Source organism: Chelonia mydas, chromosome 1 (assembly GCF_015237465.2).
Source record: "Chelonia mydas isolate rCheMyd1 chromosome 1, rCheMyd1.pri.v2, whole genome shotgun sequence".
Classification (NCBI taxonomy): domain Eukaryota; kingdom Metazoa; phylum Chordata; order Testudines; family Cheloniidae; genus Chelonia; species Chelonia mydas.
The window spans coordinates 59540183-59554836 of NC_057849.1; the positions used below are offsets into that span (position 1 = coordinate 59540183).

Consider the following 14654-nt stretch of genomic DNA (forward strand, 5'->3'; position numbering starts at 1 on the left):
GCCCCTCCTATTGGGCTATTCCTCAGCCTGTCCTTTGGACTCAGTCTTCAGCCCCATCCTGGGCTCAGTATTCCTTTTGTTGGACTTGCAAGCCTCTTCCTCCAGGGCTTGTAGGGGAATGCAGGCCCACCCTGCACTCTGGGTCCTAGCCCAAGGACACTTTGTGAAGCAGGTAGGTCTGCTTCTTCAAACATCCTGCTTTTCCCTGGGCCACTTCCTACCTCTAAGCCCCCTTGTGCTGCTTCTTCACAGCCTGTGCTTAACACAGTCTCCCTTTGGTTCTCAGCCTCTATCTTCTGCACTGAACTAATAAGTGTTCCACCCCTCTGGGTTGCCACTGAAGTGCTTTTACTGACCCTACCTCTGGGCCTCCCCCACAGGACCCTAACCTGCTCCCTGTGGACCATACCTGACTACTTCCCTATTTAAAGTCTATCTCAGGGCTTCACCCCATCCCAGGGCCTATCCTGTTTCCTGTAGGATTTCTCTTGTAGAAAGAAACCCTGTCTCCTCCTCACTGAGTTCCCTTTGGTTCCATATAAGGCCCAGGTACTTAAAGATCCTTACCTAGCTCTGCCCCCTCTGGCTAGAAGACAATCAATCAATCACAGGTGCACTAATTGTCTCTTAATCCTCTTGTCTAACAGTTGATGAGCGTAAACCCCATCGTATGCATCATATATACAGCCTAGATCAGGGGTCGGCAACCTTTCAGAAGTGGTGTGCCGAGTCTTCATTTATTCACTCTAATTTAAGGTTTGGCGTGCCAGTAATACATTTTAACGTTTTTAGAAGGTCTCTTTCTATAAGTCTTTAATATATAACTAAACTATTGTTGGACGTAAAGTAAATAAGGTTTTTAAAATGTTTAAGAAGCTTCATTTAAAATTAAATGAAAATGCAGAGCCCCCCGGACTGGTGTCCAGGACCCGGGCAGTGTGAGCGCCACTGAAAATCAACTCACGTGCCGCCTTTGGCATAGGTTGCCTACCCCTGGCCTAGAATTACGTGTTATAATATTTTTTGTGCAGGACCCCTAACTCATTCAGTGCACAGGAGGGACATGCCTTGGGGGGAAGAATCATGTGTGTGTACTGAAGAAGGCTGTTTTCTGTAGGATCGCTGCTTCATTTGTTGTAGAAGGTGGTGAATGAGGCAGGGGACTGCAGAAAGAGAATGAGTAATCTCATGGTTAAGTCAGTTGAATGTTGACCTGGAGGACTGGATTCTGTCCTTGCCTCTGCCACAGAGTCTATGTGATGCTGGGCAAGTTACTTGAATGCACAAGTGGGAAAAGTTTAATTTATTTTCTGAGTGCCTGACTGGAGACCTTGGAGTCAGATTTGCAGAAGTGCTGAGTGCTTACAGCTGCAACTGAAGTCAATGGGAGCTGTATGTTGAACATATGAAAAATCAGGATACTTTGATCTTAACTGATCACTGTCTCAGTTCCATATCTGTAAAATGGGGAAAATATACACTCATCTCACAGGGGTGAAGGTAAATTCATGAATATTTGTGAAGCTTTCAGCTACTATAGTGATGAGCACCACAGAAAAGTCCATGAGGAAATTAATAATTCTGTCTTAAGAGCAGGGTTTGAATAGAATACAGCAAATAAGGCATAAAGCCACACAAAAAACAAGAAGAAAACAGAATTAAGTGAGCACCAACCAATCTGTGCACAGAATGATGTGGGAGTCCTCTGGAAAAATGTGATCCTGTAACTGAAGGCTATTATCTCATATTGCATATGCACAGGGAGTTCAAATAAAGGTTGCATGGGGAATGCTCAGCTGAGGAACTCCTCCCCGAATCACAGTGTGGCTTCAGGCCATCCCAAGGCACAACTGAAATGATCTTTGTGGCACAACAGATTCAGGAGAAGTTCAGAGAGCAACACCAGGAACTGTTCATGGCATTCATTGACCTAACCCAGGTCTCTGACTCTATCAATCGTGATGCCCTATGGAAAGTGCTGTGTAGTTTTGGCTGTCCACAGAAATTCATTTCCATCATCAGACTACTCCATGATGGGTTGACTGCCACCATTCTGTGCAATGGCTCAGAGACCGAACCATTCATCATTTGCACTGTTGTCAAGCAGGGCTGTGTCATTGTGCCAACCTTCTCCATTTACCTTGCCATGACCCTGATTCTCATTCATGACTGCCTTCTTGATGGAATCAGGATTGAGTATAGTATGAATGGTCAACTCCTCAATCTCCGACGTCTCCAAACAAAATCTAAGATCACGAGAACTGGCATCACTGATTCAGTATGCAGATGACTGCGTCATTCTCACACACACAGAGGCTGACCTGCAAAGTACCCTAAACCTTTTTGCAGATACCTATCACAGCCTGGGTCTCTCTCTCAACATCGTGAAAATCAAGGTACTCTACCAGCCCTCACCTGCATAAACTATTCTTCGTACTCCACAAATCACCATCAGTGGAGAACCCCTGCAAAATGTGGGCCATTTTCCATACCTTGATAGCCACCTCTCCCAAACAGCGAGCATTGACACAGAAATTGAAGACAGGATCCACTATGCCAGCACATCCTTTGAAAGACTACTCAAACGAGTCTTCAAAGATAGGGATCTGCAAACAGGCACCAAAATCTTGGTTTACAATGCAGTTGTCATCCCCACCTTTCTCTATGGGTGAGACCTGGGTAAACTATAGACGGCATCTCATGTGGATGGAATGGTTCCAACAGTGCTGCTTCAGGAGGATTCTTAGGATCAGCTGGGAAGACCGATGCACTAACATTAGCATTCTCTCTGCAGTCAACATCAGCAGTATAGAAGGGCAGGTCATGAAACACCAACTCCGCTGGGCTGGCCACTGCGTATGTAGGCCTGTACGTAGGCCTGACACTTGCCTCCTGAAGCAAGTACTCTATTCTCAGTTAAGTCAGGGAAGAATGTTGGCATACTGTGGGGCCATGCGGGTACCCATAACAGTGCCGCTGACTTGAAGGTATAAATCATCCCCAAATCTGAAATAGTTGTGGGTGAGGGGACAATTTATACCTTCAAGTCAGTGGCACTGCTATGGGTACCCACATGGCTCCACAATATGCCAACATTTTTATGGCTGATTTAGAACAACGCTTCCTCAACTCTCGTCCCCTAGTGTCCCAACTCTACTTGCACTACATTGATGACATCTTCATCATCTGGACCCATGTACATTGGCCAAACCGGACAGTCTCTACGCAAAAGAATAAGTAGACACAAATCAGACATCAAGAATTGTAACATTCAAACGAGTAGAACACTTCAATCTCCCTGGACACTCAATAACAGACTTAAAAGTCACCATTCTTCAACAAAAAAACCTTCAAAAACAGACTTCAACGAGAAACTGCAGAACTGGAATTAATTTTCAAACCTGACACCATCAAATTAGGTCTGAATAAAGACTGGGAGTGGCTGGGTCACTACAAAAAGTAATTTTGCCTCTGTTGATATTCACCCCTTCTTGTCAACTGTTGGGAATGGGCCACATCCACCCTAATTGAATTGGCCTCATTAGCACTGACCCCCTTTCCCCCCTTACTACATTTGGTAAGGCAACTCCAATCTTTTCATGTGCTGTGTATTTATACCTGCCTACTGTATTTTTCACTCCATGCATCTGATGAAGTGGGTTTTAGCCCACAAAAGCTTATGCCCAAATAAATGTGTTAGTCTCTAAGGTGCCACAAGGACTCCTCATTGTTTTTGCTGCTACAGGCTAACACGGCTACCCCTCTGAAACCTTAAAAAGGGAGGCATCAGCCCAACAAACTGGGAGGACTCAGTGCAGAACACACTGGTGCCATACCATACACCAAGCCAGAGCTCACACTGTTTCCTTCCCCTCTTGTCCCATACCCCTATGCCAGGGATCCTCAGTTTTCTAAGGTTCCACTCCCAGTATTCCTTTTAGCATTAGGGGCTGGGGGGCCTTGAATACTGGCCCACAGAGCTCTTAGGCGCTAGTAACTTCTGACTGGTCACCTAGTGACCCCCTTGGTTGCTAGAACTAGAAGCTGAACTCTGTCCGAGGACTCTGGGATCTGACTGGCAGAACTCTAGGGGGTCCCGATTGGCTCCCTGCTTGTATTTAAACTGAGTGGAGGAACAGGAATTTGTCCATGCACTGGATTTTCCCTGTTTAGAACTGCTTTCTTTACACTACCTGCTCCTGCTGCTTGACTCTGATCTCCTGGTAACCTGATCCTGCCTGCCTCATGACACCTGACTCCTCGTATGCCCTCTGGCCTCTTTCAGACTCTGACCTTCTGGTACTGGACCCAACCTGGCGCTCAACGCTCACTCTGACCACTAAGTCAGATTGTTCTCATCCCAGTCATGACACCTATTCAGTCCCAATTTCCCCCAAATTCCAGTCCAATCCTCTCCCATGGCTCCTTGTTCCATTCTACACTCCCCACCTCCCCCCTCAAGTCAGGATCTTGTCCACTCTGCACTCAAATCAGGCAGCTTGCTCCTTAAACTGCCTGGTCTCAACTGGTGGTGGAGGGGAAGGGAGCATACAAGGGACAGGCTCCCTGTTCTGAGTACTGGTGCCTAGTCTCAATCCAGCCCACAGCAGCACAGAGAAAGTCCTATTATGCCTTGGGCTGGTGCATGCTCAGTGTGATGGAATCTTTAGGGAAATTTATCTGTTCAAGTCTCTTCTGAGGATATGCAAATTTGATTTTCAGATGCTTATAACTTAGTAAAACTTGGTCGGAATGTCACAGGAACAGCAAAAGGCACATCTCCAATGCAAAGGCTGCTCCCCTACCAAATTTCAAGTCCCTGCTCCAAAACAAGGAGAAGGGTGGACATTATGTTGTTCTGGTGGGCTCCACCCACCATCTCAAGATTTAAATAGGCTTATACCTTTTACCAGAGCTACATTCACTTAAAAACATTTGTGGAAAGTATATTTGTTATGGAAGTTTAATAACTTTGTGACAAATATTTGTTGAAGTTTAAGAACTGTTAGAGGTCTGTCCTTTTTATATTGTAACTATTGAACCTCAATAAATATGGTTTTAATAATTAAATGGCATTTAATTAAACACTATAAGTGATTTTTTTAACTCTTTGACTGCTGCTGAATGTCCCAAGTTCCATATTTGATGCAGAATGCACATTCTGAGCTCTGCTGGGATGTACCAAGAACCACCTGATGTTTCATTGATTTTAAATGGAACATCAATAGGATTCTGCAGCACATCGAATAGAGAGGAGGACAAGCAGCAAATTGGTTACATTTAATCAATTCCTTATTTGAGATACTTCATTTAAAGTGTGGCTCTCAGATTATATGAATGAACATCAAAACTCCATGAGGGAGACAATTCAGACATTGTGGACTTTAGAACTAGAAATCATTCATTCAGTGTGAAGAAATATATCAGTAATATGTGATTTGTGTCATAGATGAGGTGTGCAAGAGCTGGGGAGGCATGGAAGTCTAATTCAAAGAGAACTCTGTCTGCCTTAACTGACAGGTAGAAAATATGGGAGTGAGGGTCTACCAAGCCTGTTGTAATTCAGCACAAAAGTTCAGGCACCAGAGGAAGCAAGTCATTTGTGTCCACAAAAGGAACAGTGTCTCTTTCTCACCTGCACTATTTGTAAAATTCCATCTTATCAAGGTGCACTGGGCTGTCACTCAATCCAAATTTTCACAAAAAATAAGAAATGTAGGGCTGCAAGTGACTTCGAGAAGTCATCAAGTCCAGCTTCCTGCACTGGGGTTGGAGCAAATAAACTTACATGTCCCTGGCAGGTGTTTGCCTAACCTGTTCTTAAAAGCCTCTAGTGACAGTGATTCCACAAACTTCCTTGGTAACCTATTCCAGTACTTAACTATCCTTGTAGTTAGCAAGATCTTCCTAATATCTAACCTAAATCTGCCTTGCTGCAGATTAAGCCTATTATTTCTTGTCCTATCGTTAGTGACATGGAGAGCAATTGATCACCGTCCTCTTTATAACAGCCCAGCCCATATTTAAACATAGAAGGTCCCCCCTCAGTCTACTCTTCTCAAAACTAAACATGCTCAGGTTTTGTTTAACGTTTCCTCATAGGTCAGGTTTTCTAAACAATTTATCATTTTTGTTGCTCTCCTCTAGACACTCTCCAATTTGTCCACATCTTTCCTAAAGTGCAGTGTCCCAAACTGGACACAATATTCCAGCTGAGACCTCACCAATGCTGAGGAGAGTGGGACAATTACTTCCCATGTCTTACATACATCACTCTTGTCAATGGGCCCCAGATTGATATTAGCCTTTTTGGCAACCGCATTTTGGCTCTTGTTCAGTTTGTGATCAACTATGACTCCAGATCCTTTTCAGTGGTACTTCTGCCTGGCCAGTTACTTCCCATTTTATATTTGTGTATATTGCACTTGTCTTTAATGAATTTCATCTTGTTAGTTTCGGACAAATTCTCCAATTTGTCAAAGTCATTTTGAATTCTAGTCCTGTCCTCCCAAGTGCTTGCAACCTCTCCCAGCTTGGTGTCATTTGCATATTTTTTCCACTTCATTATACAAGTTATTAATGAAAATATTGAATAGTAACAGAGCTAGGAAAGACCCCTGTGGGACCCCACTAGATACATCCTCCCAGTTTGGCAGTGTACCATGATAACTACTCTTTGAGTACAGTCCTTCAACCAGTTGAGCACCCACCTTATAGTAATTTAATCTAAACCATACTTCTCTAGAATGTCATATGGGACTATGTCAAAAGCATTACTAAAACTTAAGAAAAATCACATCTACTGCCAAAATGGCAGTATAGAGAGAGTGTGCAGTCTTCTGGGAAGAGCAGGGTGTTGGGACTCCTGTGTTTTATCTTCCGCTCTGCCGCTGATTTGCTGAGTGACCCTGTGCAAAGACTCCCATTGACTTTGACTTTGGATCAGGCCCATGACCGATCTGAGCAAATAAGCAAGGATTTTGAGAGAATTAATTCATGTTTCTAAAACACTCTGTGATCACTGGATAAAACCCAGTTATACAAGTATCCAGAGAGAGCTGACTACTAACAGCAGTTGCTTGTCAGTCAGCAAATCCTTATTGGCCAGGTTCAGAGAAAGTCATCCCTGTTCACTGAGCGTGATGTTCTCATTTTCCTGCAAGCTAACAGAAACGAATAACCCTACAGTTCTCAGTCATTACTAAACCAGAGGCCAAATTCTTCTCTCACATACAGTAGTGTAAATCTAAAATAGACCGATTATTTGTATCTCAGTAGTGCTAACAGGCCCTAATGAAGATGGCCGCCCCATTGTTCTAGGTGATGTATGTGCGCTTGTGGTGACACTCTCTGCTTCAAAGAACTTACAGTCTATATAGTCCAGACAGACAAATGGTGGAAGAAAGGAAAGATTATTATCCCTGTTTTACAGCTGGAGAATGGAGTCATAGAGAGATTAAGGTTCAAACAGAAAATGTATGGAAGAGCCAGTAACTGAACCTGGATCTTCTTCATCCTAACAACAAGCCCAAACTTCCTCTCTCTCTCGTTTTGTGATTCAGCTGAGTTTGCCATGTATTTATAAATATGCCTTTTGGCAAATGGATCAGTTAGGCATTACACTTGATTGTTTGTTTTTAAAGAGAACCACAGTCCAATAAGCCATACCTTCAAAAAACCATGACAGAAGGAAGCTGTTTGAGTGGGTCAAACATGGAAAAAAGTTCATAAGTATTCATTTGAACACTTAAACTAATTCACTATTGTTATATTCATGCCCCTTTTTGTGTGTGTTTATGGGTGCAACTCATGCCTGTGCAGAAAACCAGCAAAAGGCCTATATACCACTTAAATCTCAAGGGTTTTAGGAGATATTCTAGCAAATGAGTTTTCTGGCAGGAATGTTCATTGAGACTACGGATTTTAAACAAATCTTGCAAAATATGAAGTGAATTTTGAATTCATACGTGTAAGTATTCATACCAGAAACTCAAAGCCAAAGGTTGCTGTTATCCAGTAAGACAATAGAAGCATATCACGTGACCTTCATGTAATCAACCTATCTTGAAGTTCCAGTATTTCATACTAATCTGACCTGAAACAAGATACCAACCTGGCATTCTTCACTGAAATGATTCAACAAATCCTTTCCAATACTGAATACATTTGATAAATTCACAATTTGTTTGTGGAAACTTCACAAAGCTAGGAAGAGGTAAAATTCAGTGAATAAAATTATTCATTACAAATTATTTACCCAGCTCCTGAGCCACTAAAGAATGATTGTCATAGCATGATATTTGCAGAGACATGTCTTTTTTTCACTACGATTCAGATGGCTGAGCTACCATTATACACCATGCTAGTGTAACTTATCAAATTAGGAGAATACATTTTTAAATTCAATTACACCCTCAATGGAAATGGTTTCTCTGACTCTGGTAATCTTTGGAGAGGAATTATACACAGTTAATAAAGCTTTACATTTCAAAACCTAATTTTGAATGTTATTCCAGAGGTTAATTTAAGATCCCTCTTCCAAAAGGGAAGTTAAATAAAACTGATAGACGGTTGGAGTTTGTTGAGTGGTTGAGAGGTTTATCAGCATGTGAGTAAGAGTTCATTAGTTTTAATTAGTATAATCACTAATGTTGCATTAACAGTTTGCTGAGTGAAAGTAATTGCTCACACCCATTGTATTAGATGGGGAGATCAGAATTCATTTTATGAAGCAATTAGCATTTCAGCGATTTAAAAAAGGGCCTTTTATGATCTGCTGTCGCAATAACCTCCTTCACCAAGAGATGATTTAAATTAACTATAACTTTCATCCAGACAGGAAGAAGGAAGAAATGCAGGATAAAGTGTGAACCTGTCATCTCCGACGGTCCCTCTCTGATAAGCAAGCCACTAAAGGCAGACACCTCGATTAGTTTATAATGACCTACTTTATTTTCCAGGCAATGCTGGTTATTTATCAGTCTTTGGTCCAGAATCTTGTTGGAAATTTTAAATTCTTGGATTTTAACACAACAAAGTACATAAAAAAAGAATGAAAAAAGAACACAGCATAATAATTTGGAGTAATAATTCTCCAAAGCAAGTACTATATGGTTCAGTACATGTTTAAATGATCCATTACTCTTTGCATCAAATATCGAAGAAAGTAGATGTACAGGGTCTCAGTGAGAACCAGCTATTATGCAGCAGCACATTTAACATTGCCCTCTGGCCACTGTAGCTTTAGAGGTTACATATCAAAATTCAATTGCCTGAAAAGCCTGGACTCTACAATCATGCCTTTCGAGTGAATATTGACCATTTACATAGTGGGGCAATTTACGAGTGGATACCCCCCAGGATGTCTGGGGTGACAAAGTCCAAGTGCTGTGGAAATAATAATGGAAGGAGACTTCAGTCCAGAACGTGGGACAGGGTGGGATAGTTAGGCCTCAGCAACTTGACATTCACAAGCGAACGCCAAATGGCCTGATAAATTCCCAGTTCTACTAGAGACATAATCAGGAGAGGGACGGATGATAGATGTTCTGATACACACTGTTGTTTCCTACTTCAGGTGAAATGTGTTAAAATGAACAGGATTGCTGGACAAAGTGTCAAAACATTATATCAACACATTCATTTCAGCACATGGCTTGTTCTGCAGCAGCATGCTTAATGTCTCTCATTGCTTTTGCTGGTGCATGAGCACCTCCCATGGCTGAAAATGGGGGAAAGAGACTTGGGTTTCTAGTAGTAAACTACCACTAGTGTCGAGTGAACTTTGAAGGGTTGAATATCCCCTGCATTCTTCTCCCTCTGTCACTCACAAAATCCTGTGCTGAGGAGGTGTTGGCAGGGCCCCTCCGAGCAGTGGATCTTGGAGTTAGCTCCCCATTGAGATGCATGAGACAGTTCCCATCACTCAGAGTTATTGTTTCAGGACGCCCACAGACTGAGGCAGAGGTCACTGCATCAATTAAACTCAAAAACATAAACTGAGTGTTTCTTCACAACCATGAGGATAGAAATGTGCATTTTTTTGTAATGCAAGCTGAAATGTTGACACAATCACAGGACTCCAAGAGCTGGTGTCTCTGTGCATGGGCTATTGTGCCACTGCCTTAATCTGTCATGTGTCCACCTTTAATATACATGGATTAAAAAAGCAAGATTTAGGCACAAAGTATTTTTATTCATAAAGAAAAATACTGAGGCCATCCTACATAATAAAAATTGATTTTGGTTCACAAATGATGTGCTATACAACATGTTATTTCAGATAAAAAAAAGTTTGCCAGAGTGTCTCCTTAAAGGGTAATAAAGCTATAAATATTGCATTTCCCTGTTAGGAGCTCTAAGAGCCATAAGTGCATAAAATGCTCCATGCTCTCCTTGTTTTTTACAAAATACAGATTTGTTTCTCTTGAACTAATGCAATTGCTTTTTAAAACACATACATCACTTTCATTTAAGACGATTTATTGCAGTCCTGGTGGTTTATCTTTTCCCCTGCAGAAGGAGACAGCTATTGGCACCTTTTGCTGTCCGTACAAGTCCACATCTTGCTCATAGTGGGTCTGTCTGATCTCAAAGGTGCTGAGTTTCTTCAGCTTCCATTGATGTCAATAGGATTTGCAGGTGCTCAGCACCTCTCAGGACCAGGACCTGTAAGTATGTTCCAAGTCAGTGCCCGGTATGGTATCCTCAGCTTTCATCTTGTTTTTTTCTCTTCTTCTTGCAGTATGTATCAAACAGGCATGCAGTCGGTCAGACCTCCACGGAGCAAGGCAGCCTTCATTCCCACCATCCCCTCGAGACAGTGCACGACCCGCAACTGATTCCTTGCATGTGCCCTCTGTTTTCTTGTCAATGGGAAGGCCATGTAGAAGTGGTGGTTTCACATCTGAGACAGACGCACCGGATCAACATCCTTCATGGGGCAGAGATTGTTTTCCTGGCCACAGACATGCACCTCCCTGCACCAACAGATTGGATAATAATGCATTCTTGCCTGGGTCACCATTTTTTGCTTGTGCTCAGGAAGCAGGAGAAATATGAAGGCCACCCCCAGTTCTTTGCCACCATGATGCTGATTGGCACCCCCACACAAGCCGAGAACTTCACCTACAGGCTTGAGCTCAACAGGAATCAGAGGCGCCTGAAGTGGGAAGCTACCCCGAGATCGGTACTGGAGTGCGTGGACTCTGTCATATCAGACGGCGATTGCCTTGTCCTTAACACCTCACTGGCCCAGCTCTTCTCTGATAATGGAAGCCTGGCTATAGGAATTGCAATAACTGCGAGCAAAGTTCATGCTGCTGAAGCAGAAATGTAAAGAAGACACTGTGCTTCAGCAGCTTGAGAAAGCCAGAACTCATGGACTTTTTGGGGGGTCTCAGGTCTTTTGTGGTCTTTCGTACTTGTCCACAGTGGGCATTATGTAAACATCCAGTGATTAAGGCCTTTGTGTAATGTATTTGCTGTTTTGTTAATACAATTTTACGACACATTTCAACGGTGATCATCAAGTTGTTGTCTCCATGAAAATAGCCACTGAATCTCTTGAGCAGAGACTGCCGGCATGGAAAGAACCAGCAGGGTGACTTGTAGAATCCTTGGTTTGGATACACTATACAGATACTTTTCCTTCAGTGTCTGCCTAAAAACCAAGTACGAATGAAGCTCTCTGTTCCTGGTAGTAAGGTGAAATATTTGCTATGGGACAGAGGCTCCTGCTTGGCCCATTTGTGGGTGTCACTCATTAGCAACTCCATAGGAACTGGGGGGACTGCAATTAGTTTGCTTAAAATGGAGCAAGTTGCAGCTGTCCAAAGCTTTAAGGCACTATGCAAGAAGATGGCAATACTCCATCAGACCTCAGCAGACGGTCTGCATAGAACATTGTATCATATGACCCACCACCTCTAGGAGCCACTATCACTATTTAAAGGCAAGGGGAAATCACAGACCCAATATCAAATGGCAGATCATATTTATCCCAGAGTTACTGTTTATTAACAACAATAACAACCATTATCATTTAACATGGATAATGAGGTGGAGACTAAAGCCCACAAACAAGTTGGGCCACATTGTGCTAAGCACTATACAAACATATAATAAATGGTACTCCTTTCCCCCAAAAGCCCATAGTCTAAGGCATGTCGACACTGCAGTTGGGAGCTTGCCCCCCAGCCTGGATAAACAGACACACGCTATGATCGCTCAAGCTAGCACACTAAAAATAGTAGTGTGGACATTGTGGCAAAGGTGGTGATGTGTGTTAGCCACCTCAGTACAGACCCAGTCGGTTGGGTGGACTTGTACTAGGGCAGCTCCACACTGCTATTTCTAGACATACCCTAGAGGACACGCTTTGGCCTCTCATTATATAGAACAGGCACAGATGATCCATTCATTCCTTAGATTACTCCGTCCACTAAAGAAAAACCCACTACCTCTAAAGAGTATTCACTCCTCACTGATCTAGGGCCTGGAAATCCTAACGCTTTAAATCAGATACCACCACCCAGCTGACGTCATTTTGAACCAAATTAAGTTATATTCTCATATCGCTCTTGAGAGGGACTGGCTTGCTAGAGCAAACCAATCTGTCTCTAAAATCAAGGTATCCATAATCTATCATGAGGGTTTTCATTGTTTAACATTTATTTTCTCAAATATTCAAAAGGCATTTTTCAGAAAAGAAATCTAAAGCCCGCAAAGGTTTCCAGGATAAATGTTGCAGCTTGATTGTGCTGTTGTATTCCTGGCCCTCAGCCTCTTAGCTTTCACTCATTAATACAGATTTTAAAGTGACAGCTGGAATATCTACCTGCAATATGACTCTTTTTTCCTCCAACTTTACATTTCCCCCTCTTTTTCTATTCATCCCCCTGCTCAAAAGTGTTCACAGGACACCTAGTGAGAGTAGTGTCACGAAAATTTGTCGGTTTTTCATACGAGCTATTGTTCTGTGATAGCTTTTGATTCTGACCGATTTCTGGTATTGAATCAGCTCCAATACCCTGGATCGGAATATCCCCAAATTTAAGGCAAGTTCAGATCCAGATGTGGAGTTGAACTTTGTGTCTGACCACTGTTTATAGAAGGATAAACTAAAGGTGCATCTTCACTTGGAAAAAAGGTGTGTTCTTAGCTTGAGTTCTCTAAGATTTTACCTCATGTTAGTTAAGACAAGGTACCGTATATACTCGTTCATAAGCCGAATTTTTTTAGTAAAAAAGGGAAGCACCAGAGAAGGGGGTCGGCTTATGAACGGGTATAGAGGGAGAGGTGGGACACAGCCTCTCCCCCCAACAGAGGGGGCAAGGAGAGGCAGCACAGCCAGCAGAGCCTGAAGGGAAGAGGTGGGGCCAGAGTCTCTCCACTTCTGGCCACGCTCCTCTCCCCCCAGCCTCCGAAGCAGCTGCAGCTCCAGGGCTGGCAGGCTGTGGCCGCACCGCCCAGCCCGCTGGACCACGCTGCGGCCATGCTGCTCTGTCTGGCCCACTGGAGCAGGCTGCAGCTGCGCCGCCTAGCCAGAGACATCCTCCCGTGGCTCTCCCCAGCTAAGGTGGGAAGGGATGGGATGGGGAGAGTGTGGGGGTCCTGGGCTATGGGTGGGGGTCACATGGGGGGATGGGCACTAGGTTACTCCCCTGACCCCCAGCTTCTCCCCCGCCAAAATTTCCCCACCAGTTGCTGTCCCGGCCCATCAGGGTAAGCAGCTGGCACGCTGGGACACTTTGTTTACTTAGGTTTACCTCCGTGCCTGCGGACCCTCAAGGTAAACAAACAGTCTCGGCCCACCAGCAGCTTATCCTGATGGCCCGGGAGCCAAAGTTTGTCGACCCCTGAATTACAGGGTCGGCTTATGAATGGGTCATAAAAATTTTCCATTTTTACTTATCAATCTTGGGGGGGGATCGGCTTATAAATGAACTTGCTTATGATCGAGTATATATGGTAGTTTGTAATTTTCACATGTATTAGCAGGTTGAGTGGGAGAACCTAGGGTTTACTTTGACCTACGAAGTCACATGAAAACTACAAACTGCCTTGTCATCACTAGCTGTTTACTCATGTTAGTTACCCTGTGTCAGCTAACTCAAGTTAAGAACACACCTTGTTTCCTAGTAAAAACAATCTCCAGGTCCAAGTGCCCCTCTACCAATGGAAAAGTCTGGATCTGAACACTGTGGCTCAGGCTCCACTCTACTCATCAGTAAAAATCGGTGGTGGAACCCTGCCTTTAATATTTTCCTGATTCTGAGGTGAATACCAGGAAGATAATACTGAGCTCCAGACATTCATTGACTCTTTACCTAGCATTTCATCCCAGCTGGTGGCACTGAAAATCAAAGAGAAGCCAAGATTTCCTCAACAGGCTCGGGCCTGCCATTCATAAGTGGACAGAAATGAAGTATGACTTCTAAAAAGGAAGTGTCAGTCTCAATAATGGGATCACAGTGCTGCAGTGTAAGCTGTAGCGTAGTTCTTTGCTCTAAGTGCTCTAATTCAGGTTGGAATGTGCTGGTTATATTAATGCACTAAAATGAAAGGGATTTCAGAGCAGCTAATTTTTCCTATGCACAGTTAAATATTCAGAACTGGAAACTGCTGCACATTTTCTTACATAGCAGTAATAA

The 14654-nt window shown here is 43.3% G+C and overlaps 1 protein-coding gene across 1 annotated transcript in view; it reads left to right on the forward strand.

Annotated features, from left to right (window-relative positions):
- The window catches only part of SIAH3 (siah E3 ubiquitin protein ligase family member 3), a 69193-nt gene extending 56893 nt beyond the window's left edge, over positions 1 to 12300 (forward strand). The window contains exon 2 of the mRNA XM_007058762.3: positions 10745 to 12300. Within this exon, the coding sequence (XP_007058824.2) occupies positions 10745 to 11338 (594 nt within the window). The 3' untranslated portion in view covers positions 11339 to 12300. The remainder of the gene's footprint in view (positions 1 to 10744) is intronic.
- Positions 12301 to 14654: the final 2354 nt, after the last annotated feature.